At 52.0% G+C, this 25,250-nt stretch overlaps 2 protein-coding genes across 2 annotated transcripts; one reads left to right on the top strand and one right to left on the bottom strand.

Moving 5' to 3' along the window:
• The first annotated feature begins 1,648 nt into the window (after positions 1 to 1,648).
• On the top strand, positions 1,649 to 7,615 carry SRPRB (SRP receptor beta subunit). Its single transcript, XM_017825569.1, has 7 exons — positions 1,649 to 1,774; positions 1,905 to 1,999; positions 2,759 to 2,836; positions 3,924 to 4,006; positions 4,528 to 4,664; positions 5,474 to 5,528; positions 6,604 to 7,615. The coding sequence occupies exons 1-7, from the start codon at positions 1,669 to 1,671 to the stop codon at positions 6,812 to 6,814; spliced, it is 765 nt and encodes a 254-aa protein (XP_017681058.1). The 5' UTR covers positions 1,649 to 1,668; the 3' UTR covers positions 6,815 to 7,615.
• Positions 7,616 to 10,183: 2,568 nt separating this feature from the next.
• On the bottom strand, positions 10,184 to 23,201 carry LOC108502518 (solute carrier organic anion transporter family member 2A1-like; the record flags this gene model as incomplete). Its single annotated transcript, XM_017825533.1, has 13 exons — positions 10,184 to 10,304; positions 10,432 to 10,552; positions 10,668 to 10,732; positions 10,897 to 11,057; positions 11,418 to 11,577; positions 12,616 to 12,805; positions 13,107 to 13,271; positions 14,118 to 14,199; positions 15,260 to 15,393; positions 16,976 to 17,074; positions 19,029 to 19,244; positions 21,053 to 21,215; positions 23,064 to 23,201. Coding segments are annotated over 13 exons (1,815 nt in total), but the record flags the coding sequence as incomplete, so codon positions are not given.
• Between the last annotated feature and the right edge of the window lie 2,049 nt (positions 23,202 to 25,250).

The following is a 25,250-nucleotide window of genomic DNA, read 5'->3' as shown; positions in this document are numbered from 1 at the left end:
CTGGCAGGACTCTTAAAACACGTAAACTTATTGACAGGGAGAGTCCAGGCTTAGGATTCCTTTCTGGAAAAAAATCTAGGACTTAGAAAAGTGTGTGTTTTGGAAGTCTGTCAGATGTGCTGCTGACCTGAAAACAAACATGTAGGTTTGTTTTCTCTGAGTCTGATCCATGGTGAAAACAAAAAGGCGAGATAAATAGATCTGCTGAGGCTCTCTGCTTCAGAGGAGTAGTCTGGGGTCATCCAGCAGATCCTAGCCCTGTTGTCATGGCAGACACAGAGGAGTTGTTGAGGGCACAGAGGTGCTGAGAGCTCCTGGCCTTGAGGGAATGAATATTTTGATGATTTCTGGATGCATATGGTATGTGTGGCAAGAAGTCCACCAGCCTGACTGAAGATCCCCTTGGATGACAGAAATGTAGGGTGTGATGGGAAAGGATGACACGTAGTCCCTCACATTTATGTAGGATGAAGTACACTGGGCAGCTGGCTCTTTCAACCAGTTCTTCAAAACTAGGAAAGAAAGAGAATCAATGCCTCTAAGTTGCTTCTACAGCTCACTATGGCTGCACTCAGAAATATATCCCTAAGAGAAGGGAAATCATTTGTGTTCTGTATCAAGTGTAATCCTTTGTCCGATAAGTAAAAGGCATGGATAAAAGGAAGCTCACTAGAGGATCCCTCTGGTGGAAAGGCACCTCTGGGGTTCTCCAGTCCAACCTCTTGCTCAAAGACAGGAGTCAACCAGGTTGCTCAGGGCTTGACCTCCACGACCTCCCTGGGCAGCCTGTCCCGCTGCCTGGCAGCCCTCAATGGGAGGAGGTTCCTCTCACACCTCCTCTGAACCTCTCTGGTTCCAACACATTTCCATTGCTCTTCATTCTGCACCACTGTGAAAAGCCTGGCTCTGCTTCCTGATCTCTGATTCAAATGGGGCTGTACCTTTTTGGGTCACAGCAGCCTAGGTTTGGGGCAGAGAGGCTGGAAAGCTGGGAAAGGCCCTGGGAGTGCTGGTGACGGCGGCTGGACACGAGCCCAGGAGTGTCCGGGTAGGCAGGAGGCCAAGGGGCTGGAGCATGTGCAGGGAAGGGAGTGGAGCTGGGGAAGGGGCTGGAGCAGCAGGAGGGGCTGAGGGAGCTGGGGGGGCTCAGCCTGGAGAAAAGGAGGCTCAGGGGGCACCTTCTGGCTCTGCAACTCCCTGACAGGAGGGGGGAGATGGGGTCTCAGGTTCTACTCCCAGGGAACAAGGGACAGGACAAGGGGAAACGGCCTCACGCTGTGCCACGGGAGGTTTAGACTGGAAATAAGGGAAGATTCCTTCCTGGAAAGGGCTGTCCAGCCCTGGCAGAGCTGCCCAGGGCAGCGATGGAGTCCCCATCTCTGGAGGGGTTTAAAAGCCATGTGGATGTGGCACCTGGGGACATGGGATAGCGGTGGCCTTGGCAGTGCTGGGGGAACGGTTGGACTCAATGGCCTTGGAGGGCTTTTCCCATCCCAACTATTCCATCATTCCGTGTTTTTCCGGGCTCAACACTACCGGTCCCCCGGTGAGCCTCTGCCCGCCCAGGTCTCCCGGGGGAACTACAACCCCCATGAGACCCCGCGCCCACCCTTCCCGCCCTGCGGCGGGGCCGGAAGCGGAGGTGCTGTTGCGGCCACGTGTGCGGCCATGGCGGGCGGGCTGGAGCCGGACCTGGCGGCGCTGCGGCGGGAGCTGAGCGGCCCTGCCGTATTCTCTGTGCTCATCGCGCTCATCGCCGTCGCCGTCACCTTCCGTGAGTTGCGGGAACCTTCTCTCCCCCCGCCCAAGGGCCTGCCGCGCTCGCTGAGGGGGCGCCGGTGCCGGCGGACGCGGGCTCGGGCGTCCCCTTCTCATCCTCCTCCTGCGTCTCCTCTCTCCCGCAGTGATCTGGCGGTTCGTGCAGGGCAGGAGGAGCAGCAGGAAGGCCGTGCTGCTGCTGGGCCTCTGCGACGCGGGGAAGACGCTGCTCTTCGCGCGGGTGAGCGGGGAGGGGGCGCCCGGCTCCGGCATCTCTCGTACAGAGGGGAAGGCGCTCTCTTTAGTTCGGGTTTTATTCTCTTACTGAGACCTTTAAAAAGGTGATTTTAGAGATGTAAAGAGGGATGGAGACCGGGTTTTGTCTACCAAGGAGTGTCAAAAGAAATGGTCTTTTGTTTCGAATTTGTCGCAGCAAAAGGTTTTTGGGTACTTGAACTCATCCAGGTCTGCAGCTTCCCCCCGAGGGGCAGCTCTGATCTCTGCTCGGTGTGAACGGGGACAGGACCCGAGGAAAGAGCTGGAGCTGTGTCAGTGGTGGTTTAGGTTGGGTATCAGGGAAAGACTCTTCCCCTAGAGGGTGGTTGGGCACTGAACAGGCTCCCCAGGACAGTGGTCATGGCCCCAAGGCTGACAGAGCTCAAGGACAACGCTCTCAGGGACATGGTGGGATTGTTGGAGTGTCTGTTCAGGGCCAGGAGTTGGACTGGATGATCCCTGTGGGTCCCTTCCAGCTCAGAACATTCTGAAAAGTCTGAAAATGCAAGGAGCACAATTTTTAATTAATTGGGGAAAATGACCCTTGCAGTAAGTTCCTGCATGTAAACTGAGATCAGATCTCTGGAGCCCTTTACCCCTCACAGACCATCCCAGTTTCTGAGCAGATTAAAGGTGATGCCAGTGATTCAAAGACTGGACACTGCTTGGAGTGTTTTTTAAGCCTCTCAGGGTCCTTTTTGTGAGAACTACCTGTTCCCCACAGCTGCTGTCGGGCAGATACCGGGACACCCAGACTTCGATCACCGACAGCTCGGCCACGTACCGGGTCAGCCGGGACAAGGTGAGTGCACAGCGAGGCTGGAATTGTCTGGGGCTGCTCCTGCCTTCTCCTGCTCCCTGTGCCAAACCTGGGTTGATCTTTTTCTGCTGCTCAGTCCCCCGTTTGCCTCGGGTGCAGGATGGGATTTTTCCAGGCAGTGCACGTGAAGAAAGTAGGGAAATGCTGGGATTTCGGGCAGGTTCTTTTTACTTTGCTCCTCAAACAGTGAAACCTTTCTGGTTGAACACCACGGCTGTGGGGGCAGCATGAGGGAGATTTGTGAGGGGCATCGTTCAGTCACGGTTGCCTTATTTTCTTGGTAGTAATTTCTGGTTCTCTGACAAAAACCCGAAATTAAAAGCTTCATCAGGCTTAAGCAGAGTCTCCAGCTGCACTTTATATGGTCTCAGAAAGGATTTTGTTGCTTTTAGGTCCTAGACTGCCACAGATCTGGTTATTTTCAGCTTATGGCAGTTCTTTTATTCTGGAAAAGTCTCTTTCTCTTGCTGGGTGCACCTTAACTGCTGGGAGATCGTGAAAGTAGGGGGTGTTTGTGTGGCTTCTTGTCAATCTTCACTAAGTGAAGGTTAAAAACTTGGTAAAGGGCTTTTTTTTTTTTTTCGTTTTTGTGTCTCTAAGATTGAGCAGACAAGCATTTGGAGAGGGAGAGGTAGTGGAATGCTGCAAGGCATTTCTTTTTTTTTTAAATGATAGACAAGGTTTCCATTAAAATCCAGGAGCAGTGGGCAGCAAGGTCTCCTGTAGTGTTCCCTCCACTCTGGAGAACAAGGAGCCTTATCTGGAGAGCAGTGACGTGGACCTAGCTAGGCCATTCCTTCTTTTTCATGCCCTGGCTTTGGCTGTCAGGCTGTGGGAAGGGAAACATTTGCAGCTTTCAGATGAAAAAAAGAAGTCTCTTGCAAAGGCACTTCTGTGTTATTCCCAGTGAAGTTTGGTGTACTTAGGGAGACCTGCAGTGTGGGAGTAGGTAACTTGGTTCAGAGGGTTTATATTCTATATTTGCAGGACACAAATCCAGGTTTTCCCCAGTCTGTGATCACAGGCACCCCCAGATCAGGTGGGGGTAACACCTTGTTTCTGTTCCCAGGGCACCAATGTGACCTTGATCGACCTTCCAGGCCATGAGAGTTTGAGGCTCCAGTTCTTGGAGAGGTTCAAGGCTGCAGCCAGGTAACGGGGAGGAGATTGGCAGGGCAGCAGGGGGCGGGGGATGTTTTGGAAAGGGATAAACCAAGTGCTGGTGCTGGAAATGCTGTGAGCTGTGCTGGTGGTGCCCTGACAGTCAGAGCTCTGCTGTGGGGTAATGGAAGGTAGTTTTTGCTTTGCTTTTATGGAATATATTGAGTTGGGAGTGCCTCACAAGGATCGAGTCCAACTCCTGACCCTGCACAGGACAATCCCAAAAATCACACCATGAATTCCTTGCTTTGCTGTGCTTGTAGTGCGCCAGGTGGCAATGCAGCTGCAGTGGGGAGGGTTGGGGGATGTGGAATATTCCTGGGGCAGAGAAGGAAGGAATTCCTGCTGGGGCTGGACACGGAGTGTGTTTCAGCCAGGAAGTGCTGCTTCCCTACACTTGGGTTGGACAAGATCAGACACGGAAACAAATATATCAGCCCAGGCTGGAATTCTTGCAGGGGAAGATGGATACAGAGCTGCAGCCCCAGCACATTTCTTCCCTCTCTCCCCAGAGCCATCGTGTTTGTGGTGGACAGCGTGGCCTTCCAGCGGGAGGTGAAGGACGTGGCAGAGTTCCTGTACCAGGTCCTGGTCGATGGCACCGTCCTCAAGAACGCGCCCGCGCTGCTCATCGCCTGCAACAAGCAAGGTGCCCTGGCCTGGGCCTGGCATCCAGCCCTGCAGGGAATGGGATTCATGCCATGGGTGCTGAACTCTGTAGGAGCTGGGATTTCAGTGAAGTGAAGGCTGGAATTTAGATTTATACTCAGACTACTCAGCAGGAGCGTTTTTAGCATCACTTGAGAGACCTGCAGCTCTTCTTGTGGGCTTAAGTAAGGCAGGTGCTTTCTGCTTGAGCAGAGCTGTTCCTCAGTCTCCAGGCAGCAGGAAATAGGATCAGCTTGAGCATGATGAACTATTCCTACACTTTCAGCAGCTTCAATGTTGAAACCAGTCATTTAGCTGCCAAGAGTCGTTTGGACTAGCAGGAACAACCAGTTACAGAAAAGGACTCGATTTTCAGATCCATACAGTTTTTACAGTGGAAGTGTGGATCCCCCTGTAACAATCTGAAGTTTTTGGGCAGTATCAGGTCTGGGTTTTGTAGCTGTTTTGTGCACTAATTCAGGAGCTGCCTGAGGCCTTCGTGGCTCCACATGCCCTGCGTGAAAGGCGCTGTGTGGAGCTCTGTAGTGCCAGGACAGGTGGGAGTGCTGGGGCATCAAACCCCGTCCTCTGAAGCAGCTCCCCGCCCAGCAAGAAGGAATTAAATCCCTGTGTTGTATCAGGCTGTTTTGTTGTTCCCATTGTCTGTGATCCCAAAGCTCCAACATCCCTTGTCCCAATAACTCTGGTGACTGCACAGCATGAGCTGGCCTTGCTTTAGGAGGGGGAGCCAGCATTCTGAATTCTGACAGAAAGCCAAAGAGCTGATTTCCTTTTCTTTTCTTTCTCTAGATGTCACAATGGCAAAATCAGCAAAACTTATTCAACAGCAGCTGGAGAAAGAGCTGTAAGTATGGAATGGGATCTCGATTCCTCTGAGCTTCTCCTCTTGTCTTTTCTCTTACCTCAGTGCTTGGTGAGCTCCCTTGAGCCATGTCTGAGTTCAGTTGGCAAAAAAGCAGTCTCTTTTGTCTGGGGGCTCAGCAGTGTTGGCTTTACAGTTGGGCTCGATGATCTTAGAGGGCTTTTCCAACCTGAATGATTCCATGATCCAGTAACCCCTTTGGCCAGCAGACGGCAGCAGGGATATTTGTGCTGGTTTCTCTCCCAGGCTGAATATCCGACCTTCCTGTTTTTAAGGCAGGAATTAATTGCCACATATTCACATTCTCCAGGGAAATAAGCATTGCTTGGTTCTGGTGTTGAGCATTTTCCAGTTGCCCTGCGTGCAGATGTTGGGTTTCTAGGCAGGTCACATGTGCCCTGTTACCACTGTTATTCCTGCAGGCTGGCTGATTGCTGCCATCCTTCCCTGGCAGCTGCCATACTCGGATGTCTATGAGTGGAAAACCCAAGGAAGTGTCTGCTCACTTATTCCTGAACTCTGGGTGTGTTATTTCCCTTTGCCCCTTTAATTTAGCTCCATTCTGTGAATAAGGAATATATGGGAGCAGTGGGGGCACTCGATCCCCCTCTCAATCCTCAGATTGGCACACCCAGGCACTGTGTCAGGGATCCTGCTGATCCCTGATGCCATAGGTGCCTCTCCCTTCCCAGTTAACCTGTTAAACTGGCACAGACCCTGAGGACTGTAGGCTAAATCTTGTGTAATTCCTGTGATCAGTGGGGAAATTGAGCTGAAGACATCATCACCTGACTCGTGCTGCTGTTTATTGCAAAACCAAACCTGCTCAAGCACCTCTCCTTAAGTGCCCTCCTGCCTGTCTTGCTCTCTTGAACCTCTGCACTTGTGACTTCCAGTGGTGGCCAAAGCTCCTGCCTGTGCCTCCCAGGGCAGAGCCCTGGGCCTGCTGTCCTTGGTGTGGCTGCATCCTGCTGGCAGAGCTGCATCCCAAGCATCTCAGCAGCCACAGTATTCCCCTGGTTCCCAGTTCCTGACCCTCTCCCCTCTCTCTCTGCAGCAATACCTTACGGGTGACCCGCTCCGCAGCCCCCACCAGCCTGGACAGCTCAGGGGGTCCTGCCCAGCTGGGCAAGAAGGGCAAGGACTTCGACTTCTCCCAGCTGCCTATGAAGGTGGAATTCGTGGAGTGCAGTGCTCGGGGCAGCAAGGGGGAGGAGGGAGATGCTGACTTGGAGGGCCTGGAGAAATGGCTGCTGAAGGTTGCCTGAACAGGGAAGGGCAGGGCTTGGGGGGCAGGACGCTTGGGGGCTGAAGGGAAGAAGATAGTCTGGAGCACTTAAATCTCATCTGGCTGTAGAAAGAAGGACCTGAAGCTGGAATTGAGCACTGTGGGAGATTTTCCCAGATTGTGTCTCGTTGCACATTGCAGTGTCCTAGTGCAGGAATATTTTTCCCTTTTTTTTTGTGCCTTTCTCTTGTTTTAGAGTTGAGGGAGTGGCTGGCTCCTGGCAGACTCTTTTTGTCCTTTGCAGACCCCTCCTCTCCAGTTTGGTGCTTCCTCCATTGCTCAGCTCATCTGTTGTGTTCTTTTCTTTGGGGCTTTCCCTGTCTCCCTGTAGCATTACTAAGTGTTGGGAAGAGCAGGAACAGCCTTCCCAAAGCCCTGTGCCCATAACAAAGCTGATCCTTGCATTTCTAGTCTCGGGAACCCAGTAGCTCTTCCACTATCCATGCAGGAGGTGGGGAGGGTTATATTTACCAAGGATATTATATTCTTCTATTTCCTGCAGCCAGAGTCTTGTCAGAACATGTTTGTCATGCTTTGAGCTCTTTTAGCTGAAGATCCAAGGCTGCCTGCTTCAAATCCGTGGTGCCCATGGTTTTGGGCAAAAAATTGCTGGTTTTTTGTGTGGTTGTTCTTGTGAAGATGCATCTCCTTGAAAAGCAGAGGCCAAGCACCAGCCTCTGTGTAAGGGGGATGGAAAGGTACCAATGAGGCCACGATTGGTTTTAAGTTATTCTTTTTAAAAGTATTCCTGAAATAAATTTTTTTTTTTTGCTTAAATGTTTGTTCTCAAGTCTTGCTTTAGTCTGTGTGTTTGCCTTGGCCCTTCTCACCGGTGTCAGATCCAACTGGATGGGGCTCTGCTCCTGCTCAGCATGTTTGGGATCAACCTTCCTCCTCCATGGCCAGGTCTGTGTTGTCAAAAAGCATCCTCTTCTGCACACACAGGGCTTTGGGGTTGGGTGTTTCTGGGTGTGCGTTTGCACCTTAGTCTGAATGTTAGAGAATTGGGAAATTCATTGATAAATTGACAATCACATAGCAAAAAAATGACTGAAAAACGTTGAAAGGAGACACTTTGCTGACATGCACGGGGAAAAGCCCAGCCAGCTGCAGGGCATGGTGGTTTAGGTGACAGAACACCACTGCTGTGCCATGGAGGTGACTGTGGCACCCCATGGCTTCACAGCTGGGTGGAGATGGCTCAACTTTCCCTGCAGGGCTGTGTGGCTGAGCTGGAGCTGCTCCCAGAACTGCCCATGCTGGAGCTGTTGCAGAGCTCCCTGTGTTCTTTGGGCCTCGCTCCATGACCTGCCTGTCAAATATTCGGGGCTGTTTTTCCCCAGTGGCTGAAGGAGAGGGAGAAGGGCAGAACTGGAAACTCTGAATGTTGTGTTCTTGGGGTTTTTTTTCCCCCTCAGTCAGCTTTGTGCTTTGTTCTTTGCTCTTCTACCCTTGTTCCTAGTCTGTGGCTTTGTGCTGGCCAGGCATGATGCTCCTCAGCTACTGCAGCTTGGCAGTGGTGTGTTGGGATGGCTTTGGCAGGACAGTGGGATAAACTCAGTCCCTTCTGCTCCAGCTGTGTTCACACATCTGCAGGGATTGAGGCTCTCACTGTGCTCTAAAGCTCTTTTGGTCAATGTTTTTTGCTATGGGTTGTGCTCCAGATTGTCCCCCTGGAAAAGGCAGATATTTTTGGAGGAGATCGATGAGCACAGTGAGATCTGGGATAGCAGAAACCAACTGAGAGTGGAGGAGAGGTTGCTGAAAGGCGAAGAAAAGCAAAAATAATAATGCCTGGACATCAGCATCCTGAGGGTGATGGTTTCCAAGGGTGTTTAGGGAAAATCTGCCAGGTGGAGGGGGGACAGGAATAGCATGGACAGACCTCAATTTCATAGAGACTTGCTGATCCAGAGCAAATCCACCTCTCCTGCCCTTTCACTTGACTCCCTTTGTGAGCACAGATGCAGCAGGGCCAAGAGCACAGGGAAAGGAACAATGCCTTGCCTCTCATAGCAATGGGATAAGGACAGGGGCTGAGTACAGTTACCCAAGAAAACTCCTAAAAGAAAGCCCAAGGCCCATTGTACCCTGCCCAGAGCCCTCTGCAGTGTAGAATTTATATGATTTAAAAGTAGCTTCAGTGCTTGACATAAGTAGCTGCAATTGCTGGGCCACAGGTTGAACTTTAACTGAACCACGTGGCTGTGCTGTGTCAGTCAGAGATGGATCAGAGTGGAACCTGGGGAATCTGATCATTAATAATAGTAAAAATCGTTACTAATAGTTAGAATAGACAAAGCTGCAGCTTAAATATTACTTAAAAATTGATAGCTGGAGCAAACAGCCCATAGATCGTGGTCTGTGAACTGTAACAACAGTGTCTGTGGAGTAACAGAAGACACTGAACCCTCACCAAAACCTACCTCAGGGGCTGAAGCAACAGTTTGGTACTGTAACAGTGAAGCCATGAGGAGTGGAAAGGACCCCAGCCCCTTATATAGCTGTTGGTCAGGACTGTCATGTGAGGGAGGGGGAATGAAGGTTGTAAGGGGATAATTGCCCAGGGATTTCTTTGTTCATGGTCCCGCTTTTGAGGCACCAGCTCGAGCAAGCAAATACCAGAATTGTCTGTGCCAAGAAATATATCAAACAGGGGGAGAGCCTCAGGTCAAAAATTGCTGCTGCTTGCAGCCCTGTTCCTGTTGGACTCGGTGATCCAGAATATTCTGCGATTCAGCACAGCATCCCCCCTGCCTTGCCTGGCTGCTGGAGTCAGCTCAGGAGGTGGGGGGAGACCAGGGAACCACCACGGTTGGAAAAGTGACCTTTATTTAAAAAATAAAAAGAGCAATAAACCGCAAATGTTCTGCAACAAACCCCTTGTGATATACTTGTCACAACGCGTGTGCGGTGTCCATGCTGACCTCTGCGAGGGGTGGGGGGACACCGGGCAGTCCCTCAGGGCTGGCAGCCACGTCCCTGCTCCTGTCCCGGCCAGGAAGGCACTACCCGGCTGGAAATGTCAAGCCGGAACAGGGACCATCGCCCACAGCAGGCACTTCTCTGGGTCCACGAGTTCCAGCCTCTTTCTACCTCCTGGTCCAGCTGCTGGGGGGCTGCCCCCTCCCCAGGGTGATGGGCAAGTGCAGCTGGAGAGCCCGGGGGAAGCCGTTCCCAGGACAGGGCTGGCGCGGAGTGTCCCTCGCCGGGAGCACGGCGGTGCCCTGGGCTGCAGGAGAGGAGCTCGGAGCTGCTGAGGTGAAGTTGCTCCCGAAAGAAGGTAAAACGAACCCAAATGAGACAAAGAACTGGCAGTGCATGGTGGGGTGTGGAGTCAGTCCCTGGGCTACACCAGCCCCGCTGCCTTCTCCTGCACGTTGTACTCCTTGCTCCTCTTCACCTTCCAGCTGATGAGGGCGAGCAGGACGGTGCCCACCACCTTGTAGCCCACCTGCAGCCCCAGGTATCTGCCAGGAGAAGAGCAGGGAGATGCCGTGTCCGGAGGTGGCACCTTCAGCTGGCCCCAGGCTGAGCTGGGGACCATCCCTGTGGCCAAGGCCGCCAGGGGGGACAGGGCACAGGTGCCAGGGGTACCTGTTGCGGAGGAAGTTGTTGTTGTAGTAGGCACAGAACCGGCGCTGGGTGCACTGCTGCTGCCAGTAGATGCAGGACGAGTCGATGAGCGCTCCGAACATGGCTGGGGCTGGCAGCCAGGCTTGGGAGAAGAGAGGACGGAGTCAGGCTGCTGTCCCTGACGAGGTTCAACACCTCCTGGGGCTCCAGCAAACCTTCACTGCTCCCCTCAGTCTCATTAGGAGATGGACACTCACCCAGCAGCCTCATTAGTAAGAACTGGACGCCGATGGCAAACGACTTCTCGTCCTGGTTCACCACCCTGCAAGGGAGAAGCCACAGGAGGTCAGAGTGGTGGTGCTGGCTCTGGGTTTGGTCAAGACATGGGCTGGTTGCACATTTATGACATCCCATGGATCCCAATGTGGGGAACCATAACATCACACTCCCCCCTGTGACTCCTGTGTGCCCCCACCCAGTGCTCACCGTAACACCATCATGTAGAGGGGGTTGTGGGACAGGCAGGCGACCAGGGCAGCGAAGGAGATGAGGAATATGGCAGGAAAGAGCATGTCAGAGCAGCTGAGCGGACAGGAGCCTGAGTACAGCTCCTTCCCAGGAGGGATCTGGGAACAGTTCTTGTAGATCTGTTGGAAACATTTGGAACAGAACAAACATAAAACTCCCAAAGCCAAGAGCAGGGATTTTAGTGACCCATCAGACCGCAGCCCTTTGCAGGAGACTGACGAGAGCATCATCTCCAATTTTAAGGCCACAGCCATGGCATCCTGCAATGGGATGTGCCATCATCCCTGTTTCTCCAAGCAGACTCCCAGGAATTCTCCATGGCACCTTCCCAGGACTCCAGCTCCCTGGTAGACTTCCCAGCACACTGTGCCAAAAAGGTTCCACCCCCTTGTTGCATCTGTCAGGTTCCTGCAGCATCACTCCCCTGTCCCCAGCGAGCAAAGGTTCAGGCTGCTTTGCAAACCACGTGCTTTACTCACCACTTGGTTGGGGTTGGAGGAATTGATGGTGCTGCTGGTGCAGCCAGCGAAGCAGGGCGAGATGTACTCCTCCTTGTTTTCCCAGCACACCGGGTGGAAGATGTGCTTGGAGCAGCGGCACCCACTCGGCTCCTTAACCTGCTGCTGGGAACTCAGTGTACTGCCAAAAAGAAGGAGGGAAAAATGGGGAAAAAATTAAGAAATAGGACAGAAAGAAGAAAAATAAAAGTCTCTCTTACTAGCTGACCGGTTTTCCCGTTCCTGTTTGGACTGGGACACTGCCAGCAGCAGCCTGGCCTCCTGCCAGCCCCTGATCCCCGCAGGTACCTCTGGAAGTGTACAGTGAATGTCACAGGAATTATGTTATGTCTCCAAACAAGTACTCACACACTTCTTTTTTTCCTTTTTTTTTCTTTTTCCTTCCCTCCCCAGCTGAAAACTAATCGGCCAAACTCCTGGAGAAATGGACCTGGGCTCCATCCAGAGCTGCACAAGCAGCTGTGCGAACAGCCCCAGCTGGAAACACCCCACAGACACAAACTGGAAGTGGGCACATTCCCAAACAAGCCTGATGACAGCGAGGACAAATCCAGTGATCTGTGCTATCTTTCCTTCATACCTGAGGGAGTGCATCTGCTAAGGGGCACAGCCGGAATCCTGCAGGAATGTGGCACAAGGGAGCTGTCCCTGGGCAAGGTGGGATGGGGCTGCTCCATCCCTGCAGGAAAATGGCACCAGAAACCCTAACCCTAACCCTTGCTGGCATTTCCACTAGGAAATGAGCACAATGAACTTGATATCAAGCCTTGGTGGTATCTAAATATCATTTTTATCTTAAAAAGTCATGGTAAGGGTCAAAAGTATCCACTGAGGTGCCGAGAAAGGTGATGTCCAGCTCGAACACAGGAAGCGTGTGAGGTGATGTGGACACAGGCACTGATATTACTAATTTCTCCCTAAAAATCCAGAGTGAAAAATACATCCTGCTTGTCTGGCATAGAAAATCAGGGATAAATGACCTCCCAAGCTCTCTGTGCTGTGAATTGCATGGATCAACTCCAGTCAAATGGGATGAAGGAGCAAGCAGCAGCACGGCAATGTCTACTGCCTCTTCACCTGCATGTATCCCTCCCCATGGACAAGCGGGACAAGGGCTGGAGAAACAGGGAGCTGGGAGCAGCCCAACGACCTGCATTACCTGTGGGGGTAGATGCCCTTGATGTGCCCTGTGGAGCAGCCCATGAAGAAGATGGGGAGGCAGAGGAGGATGGAGAACATGAGCACCACCACAGCGAAGCGGGGGATGGCCCGCAGGGAGAAGGCAAAACGTTTCATGATGATCCCTCCTAAGAGCATCCCAAGCGCTGCTGCCGGCAGGTTCACGGCTCCTGCAGGGAAATGAGGGCATTAGGGGGGTCCTGCCTGCCCAGCACCCCTCCCTGGGCAGGGGGTGCCTGTGTGGACCTCGTGGGAGCTGGAAGAGCCCACAAATCCCACCGTTATCCAAGGCAGCCTAAGGTAGCTGGGAAACCTCAGGCCAGGAAAGTCACCAACCACCCCAAGGTGAACCCCAGGTCTCACTTAAAAATGAGCTTCCAGTGGCTTCTCCTGCAAGAATTTAAAAATTCTGGGGAATACAGGAGGGTGGGTCTGTGCTGATGGGTATTTTTTGCCTCCATCCGTGCTCACCTATGAGGAAGTTGGCCTGGGAGGGGGAGGCACCGTACTGCTTCTCCAGGAATTTGTTGAGGAAAGTGGCCAGACCCGCAATGACCGAGGAGAAGCTGCACTGAGCCAGCACCAGGAGGATGAAAAGGGGGTTGAGCAGCAGCCTGAGGAAGATCTTCGGGAATCCTATGGGGAAACAGCAGGAAAAATGACTTTCAGCCATGTGATCCTCACGCCAGCAACTTGTACTGGGAAAAAAACCCCACCCTTAGGCTGTTCCCAGCGAGGATGTCTGTGGGACAATGACGATCTGCTGGGGATGTCTGCGGCCATGGGAAAGTGGGATGTGTCTTGGCAGCTGGCAGGACTATGGATGAACACAGTGTTTTCCTGGGGGGACATTGTGTCCCCCGGCTCTGTCAGCAGAGGCAGACAGACTCCAGCTCTGTTTATTTGGTCTCTAATGAGATTTTCTAATTAGCAGAGAGTGCTGGGGAGAGCCGGCATCATCCATCAAAACCCCGTTGAGATGGAGAAGAGGGAGCTGGCAGCTCCAGGATATGACTGTGGTGGATGGAGAGGGAAGGAGAGAGGAGGGCCTTTATCTGGGAAGAAATTGTCATGGAGATAAAGGGAGTCATTAATCTGGTCCCTCACCATTGGCATCCCTCTCAAGCCCATTTCGGCTACACATAAACAGAGCAGTGTCAGCTGCAGTGGGGTGACCTCCTCGAAGGGGGGGCTGGTGGCGCCAGCAGCCCCGTGCCCACCCATGGAGTTGGGGCCCCTTTTCCAGCACACACCATTTTAAGGTCCTCAAACCAATCATCAAAAACAGCTCAGGCCCCACAGACGTCAGCACTGCTTAGAGCAAGAGGAAGGCTGTGTCCCCCTTCCCTTAGGGCAGGACATGCTGCAGCCCTGGAGGCGCCAGAGCTGGCCCTGGCATTGCCACACAACACCCCTCAGCTTGAAATACCATCATGGAGGTGCCCACCCGCCCACCCTCGCCTGGACGTGCCAGCCCTTTACTTTTTATAAACTCCAGCAGGGAGGTCTCTTCAGCTGCCCCTGTCTCCATCTTCCTGAGCATTCCAGCCTCCCCGTTCCGGTCCTGGAGAAGGGGAGAGGGGCAGGCTGTGGTGAGAGGGGAGCACCCATGGGTGGTTGGCACCATCCTGGGGTGCAGCGAGGCTGTGGAGGGGCAAGGTGTGTCCCAGGTGCCTTTCAGCCCCAGCCAAGCCTGATAATCACAGCAAAGCCCCATTCAACCTGGCCTGGAGCACTTCTCTAGGCTGGGAGAGCTAGGAGTGTCCAGCCTGGAGAAGAGAAGCCTCCAGGGAGACCTTAGAGCCCCTTCCAGAGCCCAAAGGTGCTCCAAGAGAGTTGAAGAGTGACTTTGGGCAAGCCATGGAGTGACAGGACAAGGGGAGAATGGCTTCCCACTACCAGAGGGCAGGATTAGATGGGATATTGGGAAGAAATCCTTCCCTGGGAGGGTGGTGAAGCCCTGGCACAGATTGCCCAGAGAAGCTGTAGCTGCCCCTGGATCCCTGGAAGTGTCCAAGGCCAGGTTGGACAGGGCTTGGAGCAACGTGGGCTAGTGGAAGGTGTCCCTGCCCACAGCAGGGGATGGAATGAGATGAGCTTTAAGGTCCTTTCCAGCCCAAACCACTCTGGGATTCTATGACTGGGTGAATTATCTCAAACTTCACTGCAGCCCCTGAGCAGAGTGGCAAGACAGTTTTTCCTGCTTGGAGAGGCTTTAAGAAGTTGGAAAGCTTTCCTTTCCTGAACCCTGGCAAAAGACCTCTCTTTTAACTGTGCAAAAAGTCTGAAAGTGAAAGTTGGAGTCAGCTCGGCTCAAGTCTCGTGAGTCCTTTAGCCATAACCATGAAATATTTTGGGTTTGATTTTGACCTTTAAAGAATGGATGATTAAACAATTTCAAAACAGAATTCAATTACTTTTGTGACAAAACCAGATTGGGGCTTGGCTTTGAAAACACCAACATGAGAAATTTTAATAATTTTGCATCTTTTAAAATCTGTTTTAATGGAAAGGTTTGCTGGGCTCTCTTCCTCCCCCACAACCCCCACCCTGGGGACAGGTATTCCCTCCCCGAGCGCTTCCCTGCCTCCAAGTCATTCCAGCCTATGGAAATGAGGTCTCACCTCTCCTTTCAGCATGTACCGAGGGAAGAAGAAGTAAGGGATGGAGGTGAGCACCAAGCAGCCTGAGGAGATCAGCAGCCCCAGCCACCAGGCTCCAATCCACCGCTGGTCCCCCGGCATCAGGCGCAGTGTCGCTGCAAGACACGAGGACACACTGTAAGAGCTCCAAGGGTAAAAGGGGCAAACGTCCATGAAAATATGGACTGGTGGAACAGAAAGGGTCCCTGTGGGCACAGCCCAAGGATCTCTCCACTGGCATGGAAGAGTAAATGGACAGAGGTGGAAGCTCCCACCGACACTGGCAGCAAGACCAGCCCTGGTTGTGTTTTCCTTTCCCTGGCCAGGACCCTGCACAGCCACTCATCCCAACTGTGCTGAGCCTCCCAAATGGCTGCAGGATGGATTTAGTCAGCATGGAAGCACACTGCTGGCACAGGTTCAGCTCTTCCCCTCTCGAGCCAGCCCGTCAAGTGGCGATTACAGGGTCCAGCTCCATCCTCCTCCTCTGGGAGTATACAGTGGGTTTGGAACACACTGCCTGCCAGGGATGCTGAGCCAAGACAGGGACCAGGAAAGGCCACAGCTACTTTCCTGGAAAAAATTGCTCTCCCATTGTTCCAGGCTCAGTCACTCTGTGGTTGCAGAGACCAAGGGAAGGCCCCGTGCCAGCAGACAAGCGCTGCTAATGAGCCCCATATCCGAGTGGACAAAACCCTGGGCGCCTTCTCCGGAAACAGGAGGAGAAGGTGAGAGCTGCTCCGTCTCCAGCGGAGACATCCTTGGGCTGGGCTGAGAGATGCTCACGGGAGGTTTGACAGATTGCTTGGCTTGGCATGGGGCCCACAGCTCCCCGTGGCCGGGATGTGGTGGCTGGAAGGAACCAGCGGCAGGCTCCAGGTGGGAGACCTGTGCCAGGGTGTGGCAGGAGAGGAGCCCACATCCCACTGGAACAATCGTCCCACTTCCCCAAATGGGACCACTCCACTCTGGAGCTCGGACATTATCATGGAGTGACCAGGCAGAAGCTGCCAAATCCATCTGCCCCCCACGGGGAACAGGCCAAGGCTTTTTGGAGCTTCCTGCCCAGGTTCATTTGTTATTCTTATCAGGCATCGGACAAAAAAGTCAGGCAGGCTCTGATCTCTCTGAGGAAACACAGGAAGAGCCACATAAATGATGGAGCTGGGGAGAATTCTTCAGTGATTAAGTTACCAGAAACAATAAGCATGTGCTGCTGATAAACAAAATTATCCCTGCGGTGGCGCCGGCTTGGTCCCTCTCTCTCTGCTGATGCTGGTGAAGGGTGGTGGGGAAGAGGATGAGCAGACTCAAGCCTCCCATGTATCCATAGGGCAACAGTTGCCCTATAGTTGTTTTCTCCATCCCTGGATGCTTCAGTTGTCCCTGCTCCTCTCCACCACCGTGCTGGGGTCGTGTGATACCTCCTCAGTGTGGTGGCAGTGGGCAGACCCAGCCATGACAACCAGTGCAGCACCATGAGTTTAGCTTGTCCCTACCACAGGCCTCTGCTTCAGTGGTGGCTTCAAGACCAACTGTATCCTTCTTCATGGGATGATGGAGTAGAGGAATGTGGTCTTTCCATGGCAGTGCGTTTTACAGGTCACAGGACTGGTGGCTTCTGTCACCTTTGGTTTCACAGTGACCTTCTGACTCACAGGAGGTTTTTAGGACCATCCCTACTTGAGAAATACTTACCAGTGTCGACCCTCCCGATGTCCACAAATAGCCGCAGCACCACAGATCCCAGCAAGTATCCAAAAGCTGGTCCAAACACGGCGATGGCAAAGAGGATGGCTGGGAAAAGGGAGCAGAGAGAGCCAGTGTGAGCAGGGAATAGTAGTTCCAATGCAAATATGGTTTCTGTCTTCCCAGGTGAGGCAGGAATGATAGTGCTACATAGAGAGGGGAGAAACCACCCTTTAGCACCTGGTAGATTATGAGAAGGTGCCCGTTGCTCAGCCACTGAAGGTGGTGTTTATCTAACAGGAACAGGAGGGGGAAGGCAGCTGCTGCAGAAAAAGTCCCTCTGCTCTGCTGCAGTCAAGGTTTTTCTGGGACACTAAAAGTTGTCAGCTACACCGTGAATATCTGTGATCCACTGGGACAAAGTGAGGAACCCCTGGGAGCAGCAGGACAGTGGCGTCCTGGGCTCCCACAGGTGATGGAGACCTTCACCTCCTATAGGAGGCCAGCGAAACAAACCCATCCCAGTCCTCAAATACAGGCACAAACCTTTAGTGCAAACATCAGGGGAAGTGAAAGATTCTGAGAGCAAGAAGGCCGGCAGACCACCCTGGGTCCAGCTGAACCATCCTGTTCCAAAACAGACAACCTGCACCCAACCCGTAAGGTCAGAATGTTTCCTTTTGACTCATTTGGAATGAAAGGATCCAAGTTCCCTCTTTGAACGAAACACTTTGCACAACATTCTTAAACTATTCGAAAGGAAACAGTGTCTTGAACTGCACCAGCCATAAAATGAAACCAGACTCAGGGCGATGGCATTTATCTTGTACTGAGGCAACCTGGACCTCCAGTAGCCCTGAAGTGACCATCTGTATTATACACAACACACCAGTCCCATTTTCTTCATCTTCAGAACCTTTCATGGTCCTTCAGTCCCCTTTCCTTCATTTTCCTTACAGGTCTGGGAATTCAAATGTCACCCAGAGGTCATGGGAATGGCAGCCCCTCACTACAGGGGGAAGACAAGGATGCTTGGGGCTTGGAGCAATCTGGTCTAGTGGATTATGTCCCTGCCTGTGGCATAGGGTTGGAACTAGATGACCTTTAAGGTCTCTTCCAACCCAAACCATCCTGGAATTCTATGATTCTGTCCCTGCTTTTACCAGCCCAATGAGCTGAGAGGAGCGAGCACTACCCACACGTGAGACTCTGCAGTGCTCTTTGGTGGTGCGGCAGAACTTTCCCGGAGCAAAGCACCCCTGGGAGGATCTGGAGACCCTGCCAAGCACTCCAATGCTTGTCCAAAGCCTGTCCTTGGGAGTTTAGTTCCAAAGGCTTTCCTTCTCCTCTAGTGCTTACCTTATTTTGGGACATCCGCTTTCGACTCCTAAATCACTCTGACACCTTTGGCTGCTCTAAAGACATTGTTTGGCACCAGGAGGAATCAGGTTCTTAAATAACTTATGGACTGAGCTTAAAGCTCACGTAGGCAGGTCAGCACCAGATGGGGTTTGACATTCATAGGAGATAAAACACAATTTGATGTGGAAGCGAGGACCTCTCTCTTTGCAATCAAGAATTCCTCCTGAGCCTGGGAGCCCACATCGGTCAGGGACCGATTCCATGGCAAAAGTTGATTTTGGACCCTTGATATAAAACCTGTGTTAGTGGGCTCTTGCAGGCTATCATATTGCTGGTTAAACCATGACCAATCAGTGCTCAATAAGAACAGGAGATGGTCTCTGAGAAGCTTTCATTGCAACTTTTCTCCACCATGAATGGCACAAGATCTCACAAATGCAAGGGAGAAGTCCCAGCTCATCCATCTCATCTCCTTGCCCTGATTTTTTGGCTTCCTATCACCCACTTCATAAACATAACCCTACAGAGAACAGCTGACTGTCAAGGGGAGAGACAATCTGGCTTTTTAATCAGGGAGGATTTTGTCTGAGTCCCTCTGGCTGCTCAATTTGTGTCCATGGGTTCCTCTCCAGATAAATACCTTGATATCTCACCTGTAAGGTCTGGAGGAGACAAAATACACAGCAATGGTCCCACTTACCAACGTACAGAGGGGAATTGTTGGCCTCTGCGAAGTCATCCACGTAGGATATCCCAAAGGGCTGGATGGGGACAGTCCCGATCCCGGCCAGCAGCTGGGCGATGACCATCATGGCCCACATGCTGTTGGCCTCCTTCTGGGGGTCATGGGTGGTGTTTGGGCACACAAACTTATTCTCTGGATAGCAGAGCTCAGCCTGCCCCTGGCTTTTGTTACCTGAAAGGGAGAAAAATGAGCATTACAACACTGGGCACATCCTCTGCCTCCTCCCACACTAAATCCCAAAATAGCAGGACTCTCCAAACCTGCTGGATTTTGGATGGATTGCTCATTTTATTTACAGTTCTCCTTGCCTTGCCCTTCCTTTGGAGTATTACACTGAGGTCAGGGCAGCAAACAACCAGGCTGTGATTTTAATCAAACTTTTAGAGTTCATGGCATGGAGTTCTCAGTTTAATGAGGGCAAACCTAACCCATGGCTGGTTTTTGTTATCTGTGGTCTTTGCTCCCCTGTGGTACCCAGACAGGAACGGGGGTGATGCCCTCTGGGGTGACCTGGCTTCCCTGAGGACACTGTCCCTGAATCTCCATTGCCCTCCTTGTTCAGGCTCCTTCCAAAATATGGTTCTTGCTTCTTCATACAGTCATCTGAAGACCATGGGGAGGTCTTCAACCTGCTCCAAACCACTGTGAAAACTCCAACCTGGACTGGAGCATATTCATGGGCTGTTGACAGGGTTAATTTGTTCTATTCCATTGCCCAGCAATCCTCATAATGTCAATATCTTTGCCCTGTTAGTCTATTTTTGCACAGTCCATCCTCTAATCTTATTCAATTTAGTGAAGCTGTTCTGCAAGAACTGCACCATGTGCAGAACTTTAGGGTCAAATACAGTTCTTGGTGCTTCCCTTCAACCTTTTCAGTGATTCCTGATTATAATCATACCTCCATGGTTGTACACAAATCTAACACCAGTCAATCAGGGCATCAGCATTACTTGACCAACTCAATTTCCATATAATTCCTGGCCAGTTTCCTTATTGTTGTACAGAACTACCCATACAAGGGAGCATATGGAGCATAAACACTGAGTCAAAACTCACAAAGCTCTGGGCAGGGAGCAGGGTGATACCTGATCCTTCCTCCTGTTTCCTTCACAGTCAGAGCAGCCCCTGTCCCAAATCCTGACCTGTTCATAGCCTGGTGCATGAATTTAAGCTGTTGGAAAATTTGGCATCTGATGCCTGATTTACTCTCCAAACTGTCCGACTCAAAAGCCTTGGGGATGGAGACCAGCAGAGAGCTGGTTTTTGGAGGTGGCAATCCCTGAGGAGACTAAGGGTCATCGGCATCCAAGGATCTAGGTGCTGAAGTCACTTAGGAAAGGCCAAAGCCAGCCTTGTGGCAGGTGATGCAGGTGATGCTGATTACTCTTTCAGCAAAGAAAATAGAGTGTCATCATATACATGAGCTTGTTCCCAAAGCCTGCCCAGTTAAACCAGGAGCCTTCCTTAGTGTGGATCATAAGGTTTATAGGCTAGAGCAGAACAGGCCCTGGGGACGGGAGATCTTTGCTCTATCATAGGATGGTGAGGCCCTGGCACAGGTTGCCCAGAGAAGCTGTGGCTGCCCCATCCCTGAGAGTGTCCAAGGCCAGGCTGGATTGGGCTTGGAGCAACCTGGGCTAGTGGGAGGTGTCCCTGCCCATGGCAGGGGGTAGAACGAGATGATCTCTAAGTCCCTTCCCACCCAAACCATTCCATGATTTTGTGACCACAGCACAGCTGGAATAACATACCCAGGAGAGGCAGAAGCGATCCCACATGTAACTACTGCACTCAGAAGGGGTTTCAAAGACATAATGAACTCAGGCTTAATTAGCAAATTCTGACCTCAAGTCTCTCCCCAAAACACTGTGTCTAAACTGTGTGTGCACTGGACACAACCCCTCTCCTTGGGCAGTCACACCCTAGCCCGGAGCGCCCAGAGGTGGTTCTGTGGTGGCACAGCTCGTGGTCCTTACCGATGCTGAGCGTGGTGTACTCGTAGGGGTCCGAGAGGAAGTGTGGCAGGGTCACCAGGAAGGCCCCCAGCGCCAGCAGCAGCCCCCCCACGCCGATCACCCGCGGGCGGTGCACGCGGCTGCCGAAGTAGCTGACGAAGATGATGAGGACCACGTTGCCGATCTGGAAGTGTCAGAAGACATCACAGAGGGCGTTAAGACCTTATAACTGTGCCCAGTTGGGTGGAGAGCTCTGTTACCTGGTGGTGTTTGACAGAGCAGGAGCGGTGCAGCCTTCACTCTGCACGCTCACAGCGAGTCAGTGCTCCCTTCTCACCTAAAACCAGCAGGGCACCTCCTTGGCTTCTGCCACCTCTGTGCATCCCTTGTTGTCATGAACAACTTCACGGCCTCCCTGTGGTCTGCATGGGGTTTCTTTCAGTACCCACAGCTGTCCCCCACCCCACAGGAATCACAGAATCGTTAAAGTTGGAAAAGCCTTCTAAGATCATCAAGTCCAATCATTCACAGTGCTGCCAAGGCCACCACTAACTCATGTCCCCAGCTGCCACATCCACATGGCTTTTAAATCCCTCCAGGGGTGGGGACTCCACCACTGCCCTGGGCAGCTGTGCCAGGGCTGGACAACCCTTTCCAGGAAGGAATTTTCCCCCATATACAAACTAAACCTTCCCTGGCACAACTTGAGGCCATTTCCTCCTCTCCTGTCACTTGTTACCTGGGAGAAGCGTGACACAAACTATTTCCTACAAAACACATCAAGAAATGAAGGGTGTTGCCTCCATTCCTATGACTCAAACAGACACAAGCCCAGCTACAAGGTCCAGCTCACTGCAAATATTTGTGACTCTGGACATTTGCAACTGCAGATGCAATCAGCTAAAAAGCCATGAAATCACTCAGCTCACTCAGGCAAGTAGGTGAACACCACAAAATTACCATCCAAGGGCTTTGCCAGCTTGGGACAAACTAGACATGATTTTAACTTTGGCATGTTGGAGCTGTCCCTGCTCATTGTAGGGGGTTGGGTTAGATGGCCTTTAAAGGTCCCTTCCAACACATGATTCTATGTATGGCTAAGAAAACTTTCCATTTATGTTTACATGGGCTTTCTTGCTTGTCTCTCCGTGGTTTTTGTTCTTGGAATTACTGCAGGCACCAATGCAAAAAGATTGTTGTCCCGGACAGGCTTGGAAGTCACAGCCAGTAGGGAGTCTCAGTAGGCTCTGAGACAGTCTTTTTACCCCCAAATGTAGGTGCTGGCTGAGGTAAGACCATTCACTTCCCCAAGGACCTAGGAGGATTCCTAGTGCCCAGATTCCTGATGAAGCACCCCATGTGTTCACCAGGGAGCTCATCAGCAAGGTGAGCTGCCACCAAGCACTTTGTCTCTGAAAGCAAAATAAAGTCTCCCCCCGCACGTCTTTTCCTAGTTGGCCTTGAGGAGCTACCAGGAAGGATACAATTCCTGACAATCTGAATGTGCAAACTTATTCCAGAGGAGTTATTGACTGGAAAGGGTTTGTGAGGAAATCCTCAGCCAGCTCAGCAACTTGCCTTAAACTGTGACAGAGGGTGGGGTTAGATGGGATATTGGGAAGAAATATGAGGGTGGGGAGGCCCTGGCACAGGTTGCCCAGAGAAGCTGTGGTTGCCCCAGCCCTGGAAGTGTCCAAGGCCGGGTTGGACGGGGCTTGGAGCAACGTGGGCTAGTGCACATGGCAGGGGTTGGAACTGGATGAACTTTAAGGTCCCTTCCAACCCAAACCATTCTGGGATTCTATATCCAGTGAAAGTCAGCTCTTGGCCACAGGGCCATCACCACATAACCCTACATTCACCCTCCTGGCAGGTGGTAGAGCGGAAGTGAAGTGTGAAGAGGTGTCCAAGTGCACAACAACAGCTGCTTCATCCAGCACACGTGGGCATGGCCAAGGAAGCACTGGGTGTGAACAACCCTGACAGTCTATTTTGGGAAGGTGCCCCCCGTGTTCTGGCCACTCCCAGTTACCTCATGCAAGCTGGAGATGAAACCTGAAGAGAGACTGGAGAGCCCAAAGCGCTTCTCGATGGTGGTGAGGCTGCTCTTGAAGTTGGCACTGTAGAGGAGCTGGGAGAGCTGGAGAAGCCCGTGGCACAGCACAAACACCTGGGGGCAAACAAAATGTGCCATGCCAGTGAGAACCCTGTCAGAATCATAAGCTCAATAATGTTGGAAAAAATCTCCAAGATCATCAAGCCCAACCTTTGACCAAGAACCACCATGGCCACTAAACCATATGGCAAAGTGCCATGTCTACTTGTTTTTTGATGACTTCCAGGGATGGTGACTCCACCACTTCCCTGGACAGCCCATTCCAATGATTAACCACTCTTCCAGTGAAGAAATTGTCTCTAATATCCAATCTGAACCTCTCCATGCACCACTGGAGGCCGTTTGAGGCCGTAGTGCCCGGCTGCTTCTGCATGACTGCTGGTGATCACACCCTGCGGGAGTGGACTCGAGTTGGCTGTGGTCAACGGCTGCACCTCTGACGTGGAACATCCTTGGGTTCACTCAGCTGTAAAGTCCATTAACAGACCCTGCTCCAAGGGCTGTTACTAGAAAAAGTTGCAAAAGGGCTTTAAAATCCCCAGAGGGAAAGGATGAAATATGCACATGGTCTCACTACTGGAAGACCTTTGTAGTATTCCAAAAACAGCATCTTCCCTTGAGCCAGGCTGTGAGCAGGGCCAGGAGCAGAGCTGCATGGAGGCAGAGGAGGGAAAATAGAGAGAGTTTAGGGGGCAGGGCAGAAATCTTGTCCAAAGAACCCGGGTGGCCTGTGAGAGGAAGGCGCTCTCAGTCGGGGATGCAAGAGGCAGCTCACCAGTGTCTTTTGATCTATATTTAGGCAGAACAGTTTTCCTTTATTTTTCTTGGAATGAAATGCCTCTACACGATGCCAAAAGTATTTCAGAATCGTTAAAAAAAAAAAGAAAAAAATAAAACAAAAAAAAGGAAAAGGTCTTTTTTTTTTTAAATTCATAGGAAATCAAATATTTGCTGAATACCGGAAGAGTGTCCCACAAAGATAACGGCGGGAAGTGCGGGATGATGGATGGGGGATCAAAGGTACTGCAGGGCTGACAAATTCCTGATGTCCTTGGCCAGGAGAGCAGGGATACTCCTTATTTGGAAGGGTGGTAGCACCCAGGAGCCCTGACCCCTTAAGTGATGAAAAAAAAAATAAATCAAAAAAGACCAAAATTGTCCACCCAACATGGAGGATGCAAATTCCACAGGTGGGTGGAGTGGTGTTTTGGGGAGCAGAGGAGGATGCCAGGTCCAGCAAATGTGGCAGAATTTGGGTAGAAGGTGGGTAAGAAGATGGTTTCTTTGGAAGCTTCTCCTGCAAGGGAGGAGAGCTCCAGCCAGAAGACCCGGCTGGGTATCTAAAAGCATTAAGGGATAGGAGAGATGCTGACAGACAGGAGGACACAAGAGGATGGAGATGAAGGGAAGGAGAAAATGTAGTCCTGACAGTGCAAAGGCAGGTTGGGAACAAACCTGGAGACAACAGGAAAGTCAAAGGAGACAGGCAAACACCCCAAAAATGAGGAAAGAAGTCTCACAGGGACAGGCTGCCACCACAGACTTCCCAGCCACATCTCAGAGGGGTGACAGCAGACAGGCTGGTACCTGGCTGGCGTCTGGCTGGCGTCTGGCTGGCATCTGGCTGGCATCTGGCTGCCTGGTAACCAGGCAGGAGGGAACAAATTCCCAGGCTGGGACTTTGCCCTGACAAAAAGCCACAGAGCAGTGACATGGGTGTAACGTGGGAAATCCTCCCAGAAAGGGATAAAGTGGAAGTGAAATATCTCCAGTGAACTCTTGAAGCAGAATGACCTCTCCACCCTCTAGCTATCAACTCCCACGCTCAAAACCCCATCCCAGCACACGGTCCTGCGGGTGGTAGCTGGATCCACCACCTTCCCCTTCTCCAGCCCTGAGCTGGGATCACCATGGGCTGGTCTGGAGCAGAGAGGTGACTCCTGCAAGGATGGGAACTGGAGGAGGGATCTTGTTGCCTGAGAACATTAATTTTTGTTCCTGCAGCTCTGGCCAGACCCTGCTGAAGTCTCTGGAGTAAAGAAGCACCAGCTAAACAGTGGCAGGGACCTCCTGAGCTGCAGAGCAGCTGGAGGCAGAGCTCTC

This window comes from Lepidothrix coronata, unplaced genomic scaffold (genome assembly GCF_001604755.1).
Source record: "Lepidothrix coronata isolate B3197 unplaced genomic scaffold, Lepidothrix_coronata-1.0 Scaffold120, whole genome shotgun sequence".
In the NCBI taxonomy this organism is placed as follows: domain Eukaryota; kingdom Metazoa; phylum Chordata; class Aves; order Passeriformes; family Pipridae; genus Lepidothrix; species Lepidothrix coronata.
Note: the sequence above shows the minus strand (reverse complement) of the source record. Positions and strands in the feature narration are given on the sequence as shown.